General features: G+C 38.4%; 2 protein-coding genes across 4 annotated transcripts in view; both read right to left on the bottom strand.

Moving 5' to 3' along the window:
• Window positions 1–304: 304 nt before the first annotated feature.
• LOC308635994 (Golgi apparatus membrane protein TVP23 homolog B) lies at window positions 305–16,902 on the bottom strand. Of its 3 annotated transcripts, none has more exons than XM_081270967.1 (7): window positions 16,749–16,902; window positions 13,325–13,407; window positions 11,845–11,989; window positions 8,696–8,785; window positions 7,413–7,544; window positions 1,600–1,728; window positions 305–471 (listed from the first exon to the last, which is right to left on the bottom strand). In XM_081270967.1, exons 1-7 carry the CDS (start codon window positions 16,758–16,760, stop codon window positions 445–447), a joined length of 618 nt encoding a protein of 205 aa, XP_081127093.1. In that variant the 5' UTR covers window positions 16,761–16,902; the 3' UTR covers window positions 305–444. The 3 variants fall into 3 exon arrangements, with proteins under 3 accessions (XP_081127093.1, XP_081127092.1, XP_081127094.1); XM_081270966.1 differs by lacking the exon at window positions 16,749–16,902 and adding an exon at window positions 16,252–16,590 and having other exon boundaries at window positions 13,325–13,402; XM_081270968.1 differs by lacking the exon at window positions 16,749–16,902 and adding an exon at window positions 16,252–16,365.
• A 1,812-nt stretch (window positions 16,903–18,714) lies between these two features.
• FBXW10B (F-box and WD repeat domain containing 10B) overlaps window positions 18,715–22,385 on the bottom strand; it is a 38,321-nt gene continuing 34,650 nt past the window's right edge. Inside the window, exon 12 of the mRNA XM_081270962.1 lies at window positions 18,715–20,140. Coding sequence (XP_081127088.1) covers window positions 19,320–20,140 — 821 coding nt within the window. The 3' untranslated portion in view covers window positions 18,715–19,319. The remainder of the gene's footprint in view (window positions 20,141–22,385) is intronic.

Below are 22,385 nucleotides of genomic sequence, written 5' to 3'. Positions count from 1 at the left end.
GTTTACTCTTAATCATGGAATCAACTTATTTCTGAAAATAAACCACAGAAATAGTATGTAAATACACATACCTTTGACTAAGAACATTCTATTTTCTATGGATCAAAATGCAAATATCTCTGTAACATATGTTAACTAACACATTAATTTGGGATATATGGATACTTTACTATATGCATACATATGTACACCATAAAATAAATTCTGACAATGTTCTTAATGATATCATACTTCCCAGCCTCAACTACTAGAAAAAATAAAAATAAAAACTTTGTTTAAAAAAAGAAAACAGTTCTCATAGTAACTTTGTAAGTGAAAACAAAACAAAACAAAACAAAAAAAACAATGCTCCTCTTTGCAACTGGACTGAGCTCTAAACAGTTCATAATCAAGAATCTCTTCGGCCATTCCCCAATATCACAGAAAACATAATTTTCTCTCTATTCAAGAAGTCTGTTCATTTCCGGTGTTCTGCAAAATAGAAAAAAATCCTTAATATTCAGTTATTTCACTTCATATATACCAGGGATTTCAAAGCACTAAACCTAGAAAATATTGTACCTTTGTAAATAGAACCTATTACTCTATTACATTGTATGTAATAGTCCATCATGTCAAAAAGTGGATATGTTACAGAGTTATTCCTCTTTTTTTTTTTTTTTTTTTTTGCAGTATGGGGAAAATGAACCCAGCAAATGCGATTATCCACTCAGATGTTCATCTTATCCCACAGAACAGAGTGACACCAGGTGCCAAGTAAGACTCTTAACCCTGTTCATGTTATGCCAGGCTCACGGTTCAATTTCACCTATATTCAAAATCCCCCTCCACCTTCAGACACATGGAAAAACCCAAGGGGGAAAAAACTTAAAAAGCAAACACATGAAAATTACCCTAAGATGGGTCACAGTGAATTCTTTTACTTGGGGCCAAGTAGAAATCCTTTAGGAAGAGAACCATGACCCTAACTAGAATATTCATTTTCTTGACCTCTTATCTTCAGAGCAACTGTATAGCAGAATAAAGAAAAATGAATTTCTTGTGTAGAGGGCTGGGTTCAAGCCCTAGCTCTGTACTACCTATTAGCTTTATATTCTGAAGTAAAACAGTCTCAGGCTTTAGTTATCCAAAGCATAATCTCTGAACTAGAAACTTGTTAGAAATGCTAATTATAAGACCATCCACCTCCCTCCAGATCTACTGAATAAGAAACCTTAAGAGTGGAGTCCAGGAATCTTTGCACTCGAGGTGATTCTGATGCCTGCTGGAATTTGAGAACCACTGCCCTATATTCAATACTTACCCAGCCCGCTGCACTAACAAATGTAAGCTGTGACTTATACAAAGACCCAGACAATTTGCCCCAAGAGATTTAATCAGTAACTGTTTACCAATATGACAAATCACACTGAAAATCTGAATTTATATCCTTATATCGGGGACTGCAATTCAATCTTTATGTTATAGGAGTATCATTCTCATATTTCAGTGACAATAGGCCTTTTAAAAACCTCATTTGAGAAGCATTTCATAAAAAATTAAATTAAAAAATTAAAAAAACATTTCATTAGTCACTGGTCACATCCAGAAAACACTTACTTGTTTTAAAAACTGCTTTCCGAGATACGAGGTAGCCATGCTGGTTAAATTCTTCCGGCTGCCCACTTTGCACCTGATGTAACCATATAGGTTGGCACCCTGTAGTACCACACCCATGATAACCACAGCCTGGTATCAGGGAAAAATAACACAATGGTTACTGACCTAAAATTGACTTTTCTCTTAAGTCATAAATGAGACAAGGCAGATTTATGGTGAGAAAGAAAAGGAAAAAGGAAGCAGGGGTTGTGCCAAGGAGCACGATCTAATATCAAACTACCAGAAGAGGCCTAATATGTTCTGTACATGGCACTGGGTTATTCACTCATATTCACTCTGTTGCCACTACTCAATTCTGTTGAACACAACTGTTACATATGCAAGCTCTATGTCACACCTGGTGAACACAGTGGAGGGGGACCTCCTCTCTAGGTCCTAAAAAAGGCATAAGGAAAAGTAAGTGAAACTAGAAAAGACTAAAATGTTACTTGTTCCCTTAAGAATCACAAAAGAACAGTCAAGAAGTAGTCAAGTTCAATAACCTGAAAGTAGGCAAAGATGGAATCTCTACTCTATGCTAATATATGTGACTGGATCCTGGGCAAGATGACTAGGTGCCCTAAGGCAGCAACGAACAAGGGTTTGTTTTTGCCTTCAGAGCAAAGAGAGATGAGCAGGAAGAAGTATATTTCTGCAAAGCTGCTTATTCCTTGTGATCACATCAGGAATCCTATAGTGACTCAGACCACTAAAAATTGAGAATAAGAAATTCACACCCTCTCTTTAAATATTTAAGGGAGAAAAATTAATTAGCACAATGTGAGGAAGCTTCAAAGTTAGGTATTCTAGAAGTTTCTCTGTAAAGAGCCAGATAATAAAATTTTAGTCTCTGTTGCCACTACTCAATTCTACTATTTTGGCCCCCAAAAGCCACAGTAAATGTAAACAAATGGGCAAGGCTGTGTTCCAATAAAAATTCACAAATTGTTGGGTTGGATTTGATCTACAAGCCATAGTCAGCCAACCCCCTTCTACAATAAACAACTCATCAACCCTTTTACTACTAAAAGTATCATTCAGGAGATGTTTACATCTATGAAAGGCAAAGAGGCTAAATGAAATCTCATTTTCCAATCCAGACTTTTTTTTTCCTTTTTTCTTTCTTATTTGAGGTGGGGTCTCATTTAGTTGTTCAGTTGTCCAGGCTAGCCTCAAACTTGCAATCTTACTTCCTTAGCCTCCCTCCAAGTAGCTGGGATTAAAGGCATAACTCACTGTACCTGGCTTCAGGCTTCTTCTCTTTAACCCTTAACAAATAGTACAGCTGATTTTAAGCAAGTGAGAGAATTTGCTTTTTGGCAGTCCTGGGGATCAAACCCAGGGCCTTGCATGTGCTAGGCAAGTACTTTACTCCCCATTCTAAGAAGATTTAAATCTTTAAGGAACTGGTTCAAGTGTTCCTAGTAAAAAAGGTAGAGCTGGTACCTTCTGTTATAAGGTTGCTACTTATCCAAATAAACATATATCTTATTTTTTTTTTATTTACATAAATCTATTTTAACTTCCCATGTTCCAACACTCCCAGATACATATATACCAACATGCAAGGGGCACCTGAATTCAGACTAAACATGGTTCTGCTGAGGCACCAATTTTTATTCAATGGCAACAAATTTTTAAAAGCTAAAACATGCAGACTTCTGGTTTAAGACAGTGTAAAAAAGTCAGACATGAACATTTCCCCATAAGATACAGACAGTCCAGATTAAAAAAAAAAAAAAATGTCAATACCTGTACCTGTAAACACAAAAAAGGACTGGTGATCAGAAAAAAAGGAAGTATAACACAGCTTTGCAGAAATTTTAAGGGAAATTACACTAATAATTACCATCCCCAACAAAGAGAGAAACAAAAAGAACTGAGGACATAGCTACCCTAAGAAATAATGTAAAAATAGTTATGAATACAAAAACTCCCGCCAAGCAAGGAGGAAATACCAACAGCTGATACTTCCCCGAAAGAAGCAGAAGAGAAAGTACAGGAGGACCAGCAATCACTGACCATCTTAAGAACACCCAGAAAGAGGGAAAAGACTGATGCAGAGTCTGGGTGAAGCCTCCTCCTGTCCTATGCTATGGTCTTACCAGAGGACCAAACCATGTTTCACATAATAATTTCCTATTGTTTTAGCGAAGTAGAAGCATTGCTAGAGCAAGTCTGGGCTAATTCTCCTGGATGGTGCTAAAGCTACAGAATCTCACAAATGATCTAAATAAAGCGGGAGTGCAGAACCAGAGTAGGGTCCACAACAGCTCCACTCCAAAAAAGAAGGCAAAACTCAAGCAAGGCAGCTAAAGCCTGTGTGGGCAATCCTCCTCAGGCTTGCACCTTCAGGCCACCAAATAGCATTCAAACTCTAGCTCAAAGCAGCAGCAACTGTTATAGAGAACATGGGAAGGGAGTCAAGGGAGAAAAGGAAGATCTGGACATAGCTGCCACTATGAGTATCAGCAAAAAGAAAATGAGAAAAGAGAAAGGCATCTCTGTAAAACTTCAGGAAAAAAAAAAAAAAAAGACAATTAAAAAAAAATAACACACTCTGCAAAAGACCAGTGAAGAATCTATTCTGAAAGTAGTATAGGTCATCGGGGCTCGCAATGAGGCTCTGCAGTAGAGCACTCACCTAGCACGTGCGAGGACCTGGGTTCAATTTCAGCACCACATAAAAATAATAAAATAAAGGTATTGTGTCCAATTATAATTTAAAAATAAATATTTTTTAAAAAAGAAGTATAGGTCATCAAAATAAACGCATTCCTGGGAATACTTCATCCTATAGAAGATCCTACATATAAGAATTCTTAGCATGAAACGAAGACAAGAGGAGATGAAAGGAGTAGGCAGAGCTAGGAAATACAAATACTCCTTTCCAGACCCCTAATCTAATGTAGCTGCTGCTATGTCTGAAGCACTCCACTCAATTCCTGATATCACTGTCTAACATCTCCTATTATGTCTTTTTTTTTTTTTATCTGTAAACCCTTTACTGAAATATAAGCTCTATCAGAGCAATTGTCTTGCTTACATGGCCCCAAACAGTATTCAATGCCCAAAACCAACTCTGATATATGGTGAACTCTTAAAAATATCTGCTGCATGAATAAACAGAAAAGAAACAGATGAATGATTAAAACAGTTAGAGGACAGCAGATGAGAATAGATATAAAATGATACAAGACAGAAACAACTGGTATCTTGAAATTAGACAAGTGAAAAAAACTGAATATAAATAGATTTAAAAATTTAACCAAAGTCAATTTTCCTGATTCAAAGCAAAACTGGAGTCTGAAAATAAGAAGGAAACATAAGTTACAGAAAACTTAATATAGAGTGAGAAAGACATATCCTGGTTATGATATTTAAAAACTTCAAAAAAAAAATTCTTCAGAGCCAGGCGCAGTGGCACATGCCTATAATCCCAGGAGAATCGTGAGTTCAAAGCCAGCCTCAGCAACATCAAGGCACTAAGCAATTGCAAGGCTGTCTCTAAATAAAATACAAAATAGGGTTGGGGATGTGACTCAGTGGTCAAGTGCCCCTGAGTTCAATCCCTGGTACCATCCCTGCAAAAAAAAATTCTTCAGAGAGAAAAATGATTCACTCCTCACACAGAGAGTAGGTAATCCTAGTATTACAGTGTGGTGGATCTAGAATGTCCCCCAAAAGGCTGTTAAAAGCTTGGTCCCCAATGAAACAGGTTAGGAAATGATCTGGGAAAGTGATTAGATTATGAAGGCTCTAACTAACATCACCAGTGGGTTGATCCATTGACAGATTCATAGCTGACTGAATTATTGGGAGGTGGTAGAAAGAGTAGGAGCTGGGACCTAACTGAAGGGAGTGGGTCCTTGGAGATATGCCCATGGGGACTATATTTGGTCTGTCAGTCCATCTTATGTGTGTGTGTGTCTCCCCCTCCCCCCCCAACCCCCAACCCCCCCCCCCCCCCCCCGCGCTCTCTCTCCATGGACTAAACCTCTGAAACTGAAAACAAAAATAAACGTTTCTTCATTTGAGTTGTTCTCATATTTTGTTACAGCAACAAAAAGCTGATTAACATACTAGCATCAGATTTCTCTAAAACATGGAAAAATTCAATGAAGTCATCTTCAAGAACAGTCCAATAAACTCACATTCCTAGATATGAAAAAAAAAATCAAAGAAAAAGCAAATTTACATATTCTTTTCAAAAGAATGTACTATAGCTAACCAAGCAGTAAAAAAGAAGCTAAAATAAAAGAACTAGAAGTGGATACTGAATTGATGTATTTAAAAAAAAATAGATCAAAGACTGAACAACCAATAAGAAATATTACTTCAAAGGGCAATGTTCTAAACCTTGACAACACAAAAATATCATTGGAACAAACAATAAAGGAAGAAACACAGGAAAGAATAATAAGACTGTTTATTTTGGTCCCTTTCTAAACAGTTTATTGGTCAATAAACGGATGTGAGTATACTACCTCATGTATAAAACTAACCACTTGAAAGAACTAAAGTACAAATTTAATGGCAAAATTCAGAAATGAAATCATGAATGTTAACTTTCTTATCTTCCATGTCAGGAAATTAAAAAGTATTCAAAATTCACAAATATTGAGTAAATTTCCTAATTCATGAAAGAGGGTTATAACTATATTAAGTAGTAAAGATGAATAACAGAAAATCAATAATAAAGCATCCAAAGCGTAAGAAGGAAAGTTATGAATGCCATAAAGAAAAAAAGAACTTACTAAAAATTGTAGGAAAAACATAATTCAAGCCAAAATTTATCTGACATCAATATGTTAAGTGGAAACAAACTCGATGGTTATAAGAACAAGACTCATAATTTGAGTCAAGTGTCAAATTAGACTGTATCTTCCAAAGATGGCAGCAAGAGTATTTCCTATTCTATAACTCTAGAACTTTTCTTAGTCTCCCAATAAGAGGTAGAGCCTAATTTATATTCCCTTGAATGTGAATGGTAACAAAGAGGACGCTGGGATATCTCAAACTACGCTGAAAAGAGCAATTCAGCTTGCAAGCTGAACCCCCAAATGGAATCCTGACCCTCCGTCCAAGCAGCCCAACTGCCATAAGGCCACCATTCTGTGAAGAAGTCCAAACTAAGCTACACAGAGGGACATGTGGGGAGGCACAAACCCTCATGAAGAGGAGATGTCTTATGTCCTCAAGCTTCTCCCACCACTATATGACTGCAACTGAGACCCCAAGCCTTAATCTCCAGAAGAACCCTTCCTAAGGTCCTCACCCAAGAACTATGAGATAAAAAGATGTGTTGTTCTACATCACAAAGCTTTTGGGTGAGGGCTGGGGATGTGGCTCAAGCAGTAGCGCGCTCGCCTGACATGCGTGCAGCCCGGGTTCGATCCTTAGCACCACATACAAACAAAGATGTTGTGTCCACTGAAAACTAAAATAAATAAATAAATAAATATTTAAATTCTCTCTCTCTCTCTCTCTCTCTCTCAGCTTTTGGGTGATCCACTATGCAGCAACAAGTAATCAGAACAGGATGCCAATCAACATTTTTCAGGGGGAAAAAAAACTGTTATTATAGGCACTAATATCCTAGAAAATTGGTGGAATTGGGGTCACAGGATCTACTCTCCAATGCTTAAGACAGTAGATTAAGAAAAAAAGCAGTTAGGAAATAGAACCTGGGAAATACAAGATGAAGCTGCCTAATCAAGATAGGTCCTAATAAAGCATAGTGGATTATTCCAAAGTTTTACACAGACACTTACCAACCATTTTACTCTGAAGGAGAAGAGAGCACTAAAGGCAAATATCACCCACAGTATTGGACAGGCAATTAGTCCTAACCAAAAGATTCTTGATTCAGCTTCTGAAACAGTTTTATTCTCCTGAGGAGATGCCTACAAAAAAATTAAATTCACTCATCACTGATCTAAGATTTATCAGTACAAAGTCTAACTTTAAAAAAAAAAAAGAAACCCCCAACACAAAGATTAATACAAACAGCTCAAGTCCCAAGTTAAACCAAAAAACCAGTTAATGGCTCTACCAAAATTGTAATTTTAGGAAATGATTTTAGTATGCTTTGTTCTAGTTCCAGAATTTTGCATATTCGGGCAAAATGGACAGTTTATCATGACTCAAAATAGTAAACAATTGTCTCTAGTAGATTTCTACTCGATTCTTCTTACACTCATGCTGTTCATTCATGAGGAAGATTTGAATGATATATTTTTAGACAAAAATCAAGGAAATCAAGTTTATAGTCATCCTTGAGATTTAAAAAGTCAAGTCAGGTCCACAGAAAAAAAAAATGGAAACAAGGGATTCTGAATAATGACCAAAATGTCTCAGCAAGTTAGGAAATTAGAGGGCAACACGTTTTTTCCAAGGTAGATTTTATAATATTAAGGAATATGGCCTCACTGAGCACAGTGCCACTCTCTGGTAAGTCTCACTTGTCAAGGCTCTTCCAAGCAGAAGGCAAGCAATTTAACAGGTACCATTTCTAAGAATTTTGTCCTCTGCCTCCCAGACTGATTTTCACAAGGGAACAGAATGTTCACTAGAGTAACAGACTACTCCAAAATAGACAAGGGTCCCCCAGGGGTCCTGAGGGCACAGACTTAAAAAGAGACACATCAACTGAGATTCTTCTATCAACCTACAATCCTTTTTTTCTGCTCATAAGTGTCTTTGCCCATGGGAGCAGTTATCTGCTATACATAGAGGGATGAAGATACCCAGTAAGGTGATCAATCTGGGGGTCATCAGAAAGAAACCCTTGATAGGCAGTTTGGCATGCTGAATAAACTCTGACTTAGTGTCCTCTTGGAGGATTCTGTCCTGTACACACCTTATTTTCAGTCTGAACTAGACAGAAAAATGTGTACGTTTTGGAAGGCCATCTGGTTTAGTACTGACATGGCAAGTGATGTGGGGTAGTACTTTTAATCTTGAATACTTAATCCTTAAATATTCAAATCTACACAGAATGTATTAGATGACACTATTAATAACAAAACAACAATAACAACAAAAGGCAGCTTACCTTCCTGGACTCAAACACCCAATGACTCTTTCCATCCTCATCAATATGATTCCACCACCGAAGGCCTACCATCAGTCTACCTGTGACATTCTAGAGAAGATTAATATAAACATACACATTTTTAAATCATTATTTAAAACACTATAAAATCATACCCTAATGCAACATTTCACAAACAAATCTTCATTAACCTCCAAACATGCTCCATACATTCATTATTACCTCCATAACAGCCCGTTCACAAAGCTACATAATAGCTATGTATCAGACCTGGTTAAAAATAAATAAATAAAACGGCAATGGCATAATCAACAGGAGCAGAATTACAGGGTAAGCAGAAGTCTATCCATAAATAATACCTTCCTCATTTCCCTCAAGACATTTGTCCTTTCTCCAATTTCTTAATGTTTTCCCCTGCTCTTTGGCTAATGTGACCTACCTTTTCCCATCATAAATATGTATATTTTAAAATGGACATTCCTAAAAATGATTATAAGCACTGGCTTTCATTTGGTCCCTCAAATACACTAAGTTCTTTTCTTGCTTATTAATAAAACAAATTACTTTGATAGTTTTCCTAATGTTTTGTTTATTCAACAAATATTTCCTAAGCACCTAGAAAGTGCTGTAACAAAACAGCGACAAACAGGTACCTCTCCTATCCCCATGAAGCTTCAAGGGAAGAGAGCCAACTGTGATCAGAACTGTGAGAGAAGTTTAGAATACTTTGAGTATAACAGGGAATTGGATTGAATCTGGGTATCAGACAATGATTTCCCAAGGAATCAACATTTGTAATGTGTCATGGAGGGGATGTTTAATTGGTGGTGTTCACCAATAAGATTCAGGACTTCTATGAACTCAGGTGGAAAAAAATATATATTTCTTCATTTTCATCAACCTCTGGCTTAAGTTTAGCATACCTTTAACTTATAAAGTGTAGACCAAAAAAACACAAATGCAGGTAGAATTAACAAAACCCATATCTTTGTTACAATAAACACCAGATATTTTTCATTTTGTACTATACTTGTTGTAGACATCTCAATATATTGTTTATGCTCATCACTACCTTCAAAATGGTAAGACCTGCCACTAGGTCTTACTATTAATGTGATCATAAAGTACACACTTCTAAATCAGAAATTTCTGCAGAAGCTCAAGTCCCTTATATAAAATAGCACAGTATTTGTATATAACCTATTCACATATTCCCATATACTTTAAATTAGCTCATATAAGGTAAACGCTACATAAATAGCTGTTATGTTGTACTGTTTATGGAATAATGACAAAAAAAAAGTCTGTGTTCAGCACAGATGCAATTATTTTTTTCTGAATATCTTTGATACAGAGTTAGTTGAATATATGCACATCCCATGGATATAGATAGCTGACTATATTTTCAATTAAGTGATTTTTGTAATCTTATGTATTTTTCTTTTATATATTTAAAAACATTATTCATAGCTTCATGACACCATGAAGAGTCCATAGCACAGAAAAAAAAGATTAGAAATTCCTGTATTAAAGTAATGCAGGAACAAAACAAGCACCCAGAGAGAGTAGTAGGTATAGCATCCCTAAGGAAGAAAAGTAGAATGTATGTATTAAAACTTATGACTAGGGCTGGGGATATAGCTCAGTGGGTAGAGTGTTGCCTTGTATGCACAAAGCCCCGAGTTCAATCCCCAGCACCACACACAAAAAAAATAAAAAATAAAATAAAACTTGATGATATGCAGTTGGAAGCTACTCCATATACTTCCATGTTCCATTTTCTAATTCTCTTGCTTTCTCTTATCTTTATTAGTTTATTTTTCTGAATTTCTCTCAGGTTTGTTTTTGTTTTTGAAACTTCTGGACCTAAAAGTCGATTATTTTCATTCTTTCTAATAATACAAGCCTTTAATCTACTGACTTTCCTCTAAATTCAGTTTTAGATATATTTTAAGAGTTTGATACAGATGATCATCATAAGATATAAATAATCTATAATTCCAGTTTCATTTTTAAACCAAGATATTTAGCAAGTTAACTGTTTTAAAGAAACTCCAATTTAGTAACCTTTTTTTCCCCTTAGCTTTATTTTACTAGACCAGAAAATATAGATGCTTTCACAATTTATCTGGAATTTCTTCATAGGGATATTAACCAACTTTTGCAAATGTTCTACCGGCACTAATGAGAAGTTATTATCTCTGGATATACAAAGTTCCAAAAACTACAATTAAACTGGCTTTGTTAATTACCATCAGATCCTTTGGGCCTTATTTTTTGTCACTTCATTCTGTCAAAAACTCGTTTCTTAATACTCCCATCACAACATTTCCTTCATTTTCACCTAGTATTTTAATGTTAGTTTGATATAATTTTATTCTATGAATGATCTTAACTGATTCATGATTTTGTTCCATTTAGTGCTTTTTTAAAAAAATTTTTAATTGTTCTCTGTGGTTATACATAACAGTATAGTATATTTTGACCTATTTATACAAACATGGGATATATCTTACACTAATTAGGATCCCAGTCTTGTGGTTGTACATGATGTGGAAATCACTGTGGTGTATTTATATATGTACACCGGAAAGTTAAATCAGATTCATCCCACTATTTTTCCTCTTCCTGTCCCCCTTCCCTTTCCTTCATTCCCCCTTTGTCTAATGTACAGAATTTATATTCTCCCCCTCCCCCTTTGCTATGTGTTACATTCCACATATTGGAGAGAACAAATATCCCATGAAGGACCAAAGGTTGCCTCTGGTTGAAAAAATAACTGCCCGGGAGCACCCATAGGAACCTCTGCAAAAAGTGGGTACTTCTTAAGTATTTGTATAGCAACTATACAAAGCTTTATGGAGAAATTATACATAGTACACCTGCAAATTACCCTGAAGCAAAACCAGTGGTATGGATTAGAAACAATACGTAAGGTCTATGGTTGCTAGTAACCATCTGTTTACCTAACTTCATAGTTAATAAAGGCTGTCATATAGCACAGACAACTCAGTAGTGTAATAACCTACATGTGATCAGAAGGTCTGAAGTAATAAAAGGATAACATCAATCCAAAATGCCTAATCTCATATTGTTTGCTGCTTATGCAATATTCAAACTCATATTAAATATAACTTTAACAAACTTACCTTCACTGCCCAAAAGTCACATGACAACAACAAGATAATTGTCACCATACAGGCAATAAAGCTGCTGCTGAGCAATTCACAGAGAAGATAGACTATAATGGCACTGACTCGGAAGAACAAATGGAAAAATGATGCCACTGGATGTCTGGAAACCAAAACATAAGAAAGGCAATTACAATTTACTATAAGTACTTTCAGATTTAGATGACAAATGGTTCAGCCATGGCATAGCCATGAAGAGTTCTGTCAAAATAAGAGATAACTTAAAAGCAGCAGCAAACCACCTACCTCTCTTAAGACCCACTATTTGACGAGGCCCTCTGTCGCAAAAAAAAAAAAAAAAATGTACTATGTAATCATAACTACTACGTCTATGAACATAAATTTTTATAGAACACAAAAAAGCAACTTTACCTAGCTTGGATTACCAAATCATGCCAAAACAATTCCTCCAAAATCACTTCAGGAATTAAGTCACTGTCAGATACAGTGTTTTCATTTTTTACCAGCTTTAATTGGGATATGATTCATATATAAATCAACCTACATAAAAGTGTACAATTTAATGGATTTTAGTATATTCACAGAGGTGTGTATTCATCACTACAACCAGGAAAAAAATAAATACATAAAAAACCCTCTGGCAATCAGATGGCTAACCATCTCAGTCCTAAACAACCAAAAAACTATTCTTTGTCTCTACAGATTTGCATATTCTAGACACATCATATAAATAAACCCATACAACATTTGGTCATTTGTGACTAGTATCTTTCACTTAGCATAATGTTTTCAAGACTGGGTAGAACTGCCGGGCACAGTAGCACACACCTATAATCTCAGCGACTCAGGAGGTTGAGGCAGGAGAATCACAAGTTCAAAGCCAGCCCCAGCAATGGTGAGGCTCTAAGCAATTCTGCAAGAGGCTGTCTCTAAATAAAATACAAAATAGGGCTGGGGATGTGGTTCAGTGGTTGAGCAGCCCTGAGTTCAATCCCCAGTATCCCCGCCACAAAAAAAAGAATATAAATACACGTTACTTATATAATTCTCAAATTTGCACAAAAATCAAAGTGTAACTTACTTATAGAAATTATATTTTAAAATGGCGCATTCTTGGAAAAACAGCTAGCACAGAATTTAAAACTGATGAATGTTCACTGGAGAATGAGATTGATCAAATATATTATAAATATATATTCACATAATAGATTCTAATATGTATAATTACAATGCACCAATTGAAAGAACACCAGTATTCAAAAAATTGAACTTGCTAATTTGAAAACTCAGTATTAACATTCCATATGCCAATTATTCCCAAGAAAATCTGAAGTTACCTTTGTCTGACACTAAATTAAACTAGCAACACAGAATTAATAAACACATTGCAACCACTGCCTTGAATCTCATCAGCTGGCACCAACATGGACACCACAGCACTGGGCACCAATACAACCCATCTAACTTATCCCCTTACCGGATTTTGGATTTTCTTGGTCTATTAGTTGTCTCTTCTTCTGCATCAAACAATGAAACATCTTCAGTGTCATCATTGCTGTCCTAGGAGGAACATTAAATATCCATGAAGCAAAATGAAATTCAGTATTTACATTCCTACTATATACAAGGCTGATCACTTGTTAAAATAGAAGATAAAATTACACGGACATAGCATCAGAAATTCACAACTTAGGAGACACCTGCAGACCCTTTACTACCCTACCACTCCAAACACCTGACAAATACCCTTGCATTCAGGAATCAACTGTCTCCATCTCAGCAGCTGGGAGAAATTATACATAGCACACATGCAAATTACCCTGAAGCAAAACCAGTGGTATGGATTAGAAACAATGGAGTGCAGATGATGTGCCTACAAACTTAACATTTATTCTTAGAACTCTCACAAGTGTCACAGAAACCTAAAGCTACTGGGAATAAACTCAATTTTTTTGGCTCCTTCACAAAACCATCTGACATTTCCTTATTTCCATGACTCCTCACAATGCTATTATCTGATAATAGCTGGCTAAACCCACTATTTGTGCTTATAATCCCTTTTCATGCTTCCTCAGAAGCTTTCCATCATTTTATTTATACTTTCTTGTGTCTTTATACATTTTTACCGAGTCTTTTTAAGAATATAAACTTCTTCAAGTACCACTTACAGCGCAAAAAAAGATTTTAAAAACCCTGATCCCCTGTCTTCTACTTTCCCACTGCACTCCTTTCTTCACAGATGTAGGATTCTCAAGAGTGGCTCATAGTCTAACCTATTTCTACTCCTGTTAAGCCTCAACCACAACCCTGCTCACTGTGCCTTCCTAGTGCCACTCACCAGCCTCCCTGCCTTTATTTCTAGTCTCATTCCCACTACTCCATTCTAGTCTCTTCTCCACATAACCCACAGAGCAATCATCCACCGTGGAAATCATACCATGTCACTACCCTGCTAAAACTTTTCAATTGTGCCCCTCCACATACAGGATAAAATAACTTCTTCACATAAAGCACACATCACATGATCTCCTACTAATCTTCTAACACTCTCTCCCACTAGACCCTGCAGCAATACATTTACTATATGGTCTCTCCCACCTTTCTTTCATATTTTCATTTTTTTCTACTCAAAAGCGCTTCCCTTCCCCACCTCTTCTCCATCTTGAAGTTATTAGTTCTGCATTCTCGAGTTATATTTACTATAGTAAAAAAACATGTGTATAACAGATTTGGGGGTAAATTAAAAAGTCTGATTTTGAGCACATTAAGATACTAGTATAAGAACTATATAAAAAAATTTGAGAGGGGTAACCTTTAGTGTTATGAGCAATGGACTGACACATTCAGACTCCTAAGAAAAGTCCTGCTGCTGTATGAAGAATCTGGAGGGTAAAGAGGGTAGGGGAAGAAATAAAACTAGAAAACTGGTTGGGAGCCTACTCGAAAAATGAAGCCAAGAAGTAAGGGGCTGTTCCAGGGTAAATGCAGTGGAGATGGTGAAAAGTGGGCAGATTCCAAATACTTAAGAACTGACAGGATTACCTGATGGGTTAAATATGGAGTTAATATAGGTAAGATGTCAAGGAAGATTGTCTGAATAGTTAAAAGGAGATGTCAAATACAGACTCTGGACACTCCAATATTTTGAGTAAAAAATGTGAGAATAAACCGTGGGAACTAAGAAGGAGTACTAAAAAGAGTGGTAGGTAACCCAAGAGAAGGTAGTGATCTGGAAGGCCCAGGAAGTGTTTCCAGGAGAATTCAATTTTGTCAGATGTTCTTAACAAGTAAAATGAAAACCAAAGTGACTACTATATTTTGAACAGTTGACCTCAATAAGATCAGTTTCAGAACAGAAGGGGAAGGGGTTGAAAAGCTGACTAGAACTGACAGAATGGGGTGACAGTTGAAAGGCTATGTGGGCATAAGTTTTTATTGTTGAAGACAGGAGAAATTAAAGCATGTTTACATGCAAATGTGAACAAGCTTATCAAATTGGGGGTGAGGGGAGGGGACTGGCAATGCAAGATAAAAGAACTGCTGCGACAATGCTTTGCAATGGGCAGGAGGGGATGGTCAAAAAATAAAGCAGAGACAGTTCAATTATAAAATACAAGTGCAATAATGGGTAAAAATGCAAAAAGGTAGGCAGGTGGTATGAAAATTCTTTTCTAATTACTTCCATTTCTCAGTGAAACAAGAAGCAAGATTACCAGCTGAGAGAAGACAAGGGAGGAAATGTTGAAGGACTGAGAAAAGTTTTAGTGCACAAGTTGCAAAAGGAGGAGGTTGCTGGCACAGAATGCAGGGTTGTCTGGCAGCATGAAAGACTAATTTGAGGTTCACAATCACAAACTTATAAAGTAGAAACAACTGACATAGTTTTGTCTATTTCTTCAGCCTCATTACGCCTGGGTGCAAATTCACAGAGCTGAATTTAAATCACCACTGGATTTTCTCAAGTCACCCTGTAGTAGTCTTTTCTGACCATAAATCCTAGTTATCCTAACTTCAGATACATGCTATTTCATCACCTCGACTTTGCTATTACAATCTGAAAGTAACTTAGGTTATTTTACTTATCACATCTCCCCTCCCTACCTGCTTTATGCCCCATTTTCTTGAACCCACCCACCCCGAACCTGACAATGCAGGAAAAGAAACCTATCTACACTTTTCACATCCCTATCCCTGGAACCCAGAACAGTGCCTAAGCTACAATTCCTCGGTAAATTGTGAAACAAAAGAAAAAAAAACTAATATAATCTAAATGGAAGTACCCTATAAACAGTAATTTTTTTAAAGGGGGACATTATTAAATTACACTTATTAATCTCCAGTCGAAAACCTCTGGACCACAATTACATTTTAAGGGCACAAACGCGATAATGTGGTAACAGCTACCTGAACGCAAGGCTCTGCCAGCGTCTCCTATTCCTACAGGATTGCAGGGCACCCACAGGGAAGGTCACAAGGGAGCTGAAGAGGTGCCCGGAGGCCGCTCCCCTTTCACCTCCTCGCGTGCACGACGACGGGCCGAGGAAAAAGACCACCCGCACCCCACCATACAGAGCATTTCTGCAGCCTAGCATCGGAACCGCCCAGCGCCGGGCGTTGGTTGAGGACCGGCTTCTCCTCTCCACACCCCCAAGCTTCCCGAGCTCGGCGACTCCTGGGTCACTTCTTCTACGAGGGCCTCCGAGCACCCAGAACACTCCGGGACAATTACCCTCGGTCCTCCATTCCCTCCCACCCACCCCGCTCTTCCTCAAGACGGACAGCCGGAGGGGTCACAAACACAACCGCCCCTGTGCGCCCGGCTCACTCCACAAACCCTCCAGGAGGGACCCTCCCACCCGCCAAGCCTCGGCCACCCGCTCTCCGCGCCCACAGCCCCTCACCTGAGACAACATGGCGACCGTGCGCCAACCCCACTTCCGGGAACCACGTCAGCGCACCAGCTGTCAAGTCCGATCTGCTACTTACGTGGCCTCTTCCCTACAATCCGGGAGTGGCCCACGTAACAGCCCTAGCCCGACTTGGCTTCCCGGATACACTTCCGCTTCTAGGAGTCTCGCGGGAGGAGCAACACCGGGAGGGGAGGTGCAAGGGGCTATTCCGGGGCGGGGCGATCGGGGCGGGGCGATCGGGGCGGGGCGATCGGGGCGGGGCGATCGGGGCGGGGCGATCGGGGCGGGGCGATCGGGGCGGGGCGATCGGGGCGGGGCGATCGGGGCGGGGCGATCGGGGCGGGGCGATCGGGGCGGGGCGATCGGGGCGGGGCGATCGGGGCGGGGCGATCGGGGCGGGGCGATCGGGGCGGGGCGAGAAGTGCTGGTGGGTTCTGGTCCGAGTAGAAGCAAAAACCCGCTGGGAAAGAAGCCGGTTACCACAGTTGGCGCTAAGGAAAAGTTGCGTGGTTTCTTAAAGGGAAACGTGTTTCGCGGCGATGAAGTGCAAACTGGGAAGTCATTCTCGCCAAGGCCGATGTCCTGAGTGCAAGAGGGCCGGGTTTTATTCCATGGCATTTAACTTCGTTGGAATATTTGACAAGTGACCTGTATTTCTGAATAGTACTACTTTTGCGCTTTGAATTTTAGAAGCAATTGGAAAAGTAAAGGTGGCCTTGGGAAGGGATAAAAAGTTAATCAAATCAATGGGAATAACCTGATGACGGTTGAGGACGACGTGCGACCTGGCGTTTGGGCGCCTGGATTTCAGCCTCCTGCCCTTATTACCAATTAAATAATCAACCTCTCTGTACTTTTTTCCTTGATCTTAAAGTGGAAGTGACGATAGCATCCTTACAGGGTATTTAGTGAATAGGAGAGGGTTACTGTTTTAAGTCCAGCCATTGATGGAATGATCTTGCCTGGACCTAAAAGTTCAGGGGCCTTAAAAAAAGTCAATTTTGAAACTAGAATGATGGCATTCTTTTGTCGGGCCTAAGTCAGACCGCTGTTGGAAAGTTCATGAGGTAATGTATATTCTCAGATGAACTTGAGGGACTTCTTTTCGTTAAAACCATAAATGTTTACAAAGTTATTTGTAGTGCTATTTCAAACCTAATATCTGAATGTGAAGACACCTACCCCCACCCCCATGCACACCTATTTCCCAAGGAGAGAAAGCTTGACAAAGCAACTGCATGCTTGCACATAAAGGTGGATAGATGACCTGTGTGTATCTAGCCCTCCTTGGACATGTTTTTGGTGCCTCAAAATTGTGGGGTTTTGTGAAGTTGTCTTTGTCATTTTTACTTTTGTTATGCATACTATTTGAATTTATTACCATCGTTTAAAAAAAGGGGGCATTTGACAGAAAAAAAATATTTGAATTTCTGACTTTTCTTGAAGAAGCAAAAGATGTGGCCATGCTGAGCCACTGAGTAGGAACTGTCCCATATGTACAGGATTTGAGCTCTCCAGTGGGCCATTACTCCCAACCCCTGAGGGCTGCACTCCTCTAAGTTATTTCCCTGATCCCTGACACCACCCTCCAAAGTTTTAAGTAGAAACCTGAACACACTTCATATTAAAGACTCCCTTTGTACAAAGGATGTATGCTTAATTTTCTTCTGAAAGAATTCTGAGAAGGAAAGGCATGCAAATGTCAAATTGGTGAATGTTTACCTCTTTTAGATTCTTGAGATTCATTGGACTTTCATTAAAAAAAAAATGCCAACAAACTTCAATATATTATCCTGATAAATTCCATTGTTTCACAAGGTAGAAATCCAGATTGGATCCATGTTCCACAGAGTCAAAGAATGAACACCATGAATGCCAAGATAAGCAGAAATTTATTAAAGAGGCTATGGTTCAGAAGTGTAAGAAAGTTCCCAACAGAGTATGGGAGGAGCAAGAGTGCCTCCATGGTCTCTTGACAACCCTTCTTTTAAAGGCACCTGAGAAGAAGTTGACTGGCCCCCTGTAACCTGTCCTTGAGATTTTTGTCATATGTGCATGCTCAGGCTGAATTGCATAGTTGTCATTTTTGTAAGAATGGAGCCTTTTGTCCCGTTTGGAAAACAGATGTTGTTTGACTTGCTAGAGCACATCAAGTGATGAAACATAACTCAAACGGTGGTCCTGGCATCCATCCATCCTCTTACTGACTCTTACCATTTTCCTACTCTGCCTCTTTCCTTACCTCACCATCATTCCATTTGATAGGAAGAATCATAGCATGAAATTGGTAGTAATGCGTGTATCTCATTTCCAGTGATCACCTCTCTACCCCACTCGATGACATTGGACTTCCCTAAGTCTCGCTAAGTGGTTTCCAGTGGGAATACAGATGCCAATATCTGCCAGTCCTTCTGTTTTCTTACTGTTTTAGCAATCCTTTGATCACAAGAAGATAATTAGGAGTTTTCACATTACTTGCCAGGGAATTAAAAAAAAAAAAAAACTACCCAAACCTACCTAGTTTTCTGTTTCTTTAAGACATTGTAATTTCCTGAGGTTGGTTTAGATAAACATATTTTGTCCAAGTTCAGGGGCTGCTGTTTTCCCTGGCTTCATGAAATTATCAATGGGCAAACCTTTGACCTTCCGGATCCATGCAGCTTTCCTGGATTTTCCTGGATCATCTACTCTTGTGGGTTTGCTGGCCTGGTATTCCTTCATCATGGCTTCCCCATACTCTTTTTCCTCTTTTACCGTCAACAGCATGAATTCAGTGTTCATTCGAAGGGGATCCAGGGTTGTGTAGAAGCGAGGCCTTTCTCTCTGGAGAGACAGGGTAGCTGTGCCCAGTCGGGAAGCCAGCAGATGATTTGGCTTAATGATCTGCATGCTGGTCAGGGGCCCCATACTGGGCACTGCCCCTTCAATTGAACTGGTTATTTGATCTTCACTCTTTAATCTGTCAGAAAACCTAGAGCGGATAATCATGGGCTGGGGTACGGTGGACAGGACTCTGGGACTATGCAAAGATTTCTTCAAGTTGGGCTGCAGTTTCTGGACTTCAAAGGGAGTACTAGTTTGTTTCACATCTATGGGATGATTGTTGATTCTCAAGCGATCAACTGCATGTTGGATTGATTTTCCTTTGAAATTCAGGACCTTCCTTGGATATGAAATTGAAGGTCCCCAGGCATCAAGGACTTGGGTTTGGGGCCTGTGGGGATAGGCAAATTCCCCAGAATTATGGGCTTGTTGTAGAGCACTGACAGTCAGGAGGAACTGGTCAGGTGAAATAGGGGTTTTCCAGGACTTTGACTTCAAGCGACTCATCAATTCTCCACGAGTTTCCACTTTTCCCTGTTCTTGTACCTTTTCCACATCATCTTTTACAAAAGGAAAAATGGGAAACAAAAGCAAAAACAGCATTCCATGAAAAAATTAAGTATTTGTACAAGAAAGTGAAAACCATTCTAATTACTGCAACACTGAGGTCTTATTGCCCAACAGGCATGTCATCATTTGGACAATTGTCCCCGATGATATCAGAAATGATGACACCAGATATCATGTAACAAAATAAGTTCTTAATGAATATGCCAATGCTTGTATAAAGTGTATATTAGCTTCTGGATGTGCATATTTTGAAGGCAACAAATGTGATTGCACTGTTCCACACCTTTTCAAAATTTTTTTATGGGGAAGTTTCTCTTTTATAATTCCCACAAAACAGGTCACATAAATTTATAATAATGTGTCTAATGTTTTTCAACAATGATTGTATTGCAAACTTTGATCTCTACCTTATTAATCAGATTTGATTCCAATTGATTTGAATTTTTCCTAAAATAAGACCTGCCTTCAAAGAGTATGTCACTCCTGGTTAATGCAAAACATCACAAAGTGATAAAAACAGGCTCTTAAAGAGAAGTTCCCAAAAATTTCCAAACAATAACAGCAGGTTCAAAATCCAGTGGCTAGAGCAACAGAATGCTTCTAGTATATCACTTTAGTGTCAAGATCTCCAAATGTCTAAAACCACTAAATTACCAAATATATCTTCACAGATGAGCAAACCTATTGTATCTCCCATGTGGGCTTTTCATTCCCTATAATACCTCACAGAAACACTGGAAATATCCTCATTCTTAATTTTTAAAAAAGTAGAAATTAAAAAATAGAAATCATTTGTCTAATCTGGCAGCTACCAAGGAAAAAGTTCTAAACCCCAAACTACACTAGCAGATAAAATGTAACCATGTACTATACATATAGTTACCTTGGTCAAACAGGTTTTATCCTCAAGTACACAGATTAAGATGGAATGAAACTTCAGGATTGTTCCCTGATCTTTACTTTGTTAATTAAGCAATTTTTATTTAAAACATATGAAACAGAATTTTGTTCCTTTTATAAAACAGGGATGATGATAAGTTCATTGTTCATTAACTCATCTTTTTTCACATAATAATACATGGTGGATCTCTTTCAAAGTCAATACATATATAAATCCTCATCATAAAATTTTGAGTTATCATGTAATATCCATAGTATGGATTTTTAATTATCTACTCATCCATCATCCACTGATGGACATTTGGCTTGTTAATGATTAACCTTAAAGAAATGCAAATACCACTTTTACTTATATAAGCAAGTACAAGGTGATAGATAACACCCAGAGTTGGCATGAATGTGGGGGGAAGCTCTCATGCTTAGTGGGACTATAAATTGATACCACATTTTTAAGGAAAACCATGGCAATATATAGTTTTTTGGGAATGGGGGTGCCAGGGATTGAATTCAGGGGCACTCAACTACTGAGCCACATCCCCAGTTCTATTTTGTATTTTACTTAGAGACAGGGTCTCACTGAGTTGCTTAGCTCCTCGCTTTTGCTGAGGCTGGCTTTGAACTTGTGATCCTCCTGCCTCAGCCTGCTAAGCTGCTAGAATTACAGGCATTTTCCACCATGCCCAGCTATCTATATAGTTTTTAAGTGCACTTATCGTTTGGATCAGCAATTTCACTCCTAGGATTTTACCATACAGGTAGACCTGTGCAGGTACATAGACAGGTATATATAAGGATGCCCTCATGAAATTGAGGTGTTTTCATCTTACCTTGAAACTGGTCTCTGCAGGGAGTTTGTTTCAAATGCTATTATACTAATAGTCAAAAAAAATTTAAAAGCATCTGAAATTTTTACCAGTGTCCTTCAAAAACAACAAGGGATAGTTTAGTGATGATGTCCAGCAATACTTCTTAAAATTCCCTTCCCAATTTCTCTCTCCCCCATCTCCTTATCTCACGTACCCACCACCCACCCAAAAATATCTCTGCCCTCTCGTGAAATTTTCTACAACTATTCCTACATCCTCTTCTGTTCTTACTCAGATTGGTGACACAACAGAGCAATAAGCCAGGAGACTGAATGGCAGGGACTGAACACTCAGCTCTTAGAAAGTTTCTCACTCTGTGGCCTCAAGTTAGTAACTGGGACAATTAGGAAACCCAGTCACTGTTAGGGGAAGGCAGCAATTATGTCCATTCTAAATTCTCAGAAATAAAAGTACTGACTTGCTGAAAAACAGAAGAGAGGGAGGACCTTGCCACTAATTCAGAATAAAC

Source organism: Spermophilus citellus (genome assembly GCF_964194105.1).
Source record: "Spermophilus citellus genome assembly, chromosome: 17".
NCBI classification, from domain to species: Eukaryota; Metazoa; Chordata; class Mammalia; order Rodentia; family Sciuridae; genus Spermophilus; species Spermophilus citellus.
Note: the sequence above shows the minus strand (reverse complement) of the source record. Positions and strands in the feature narration are given on the sequence as shown.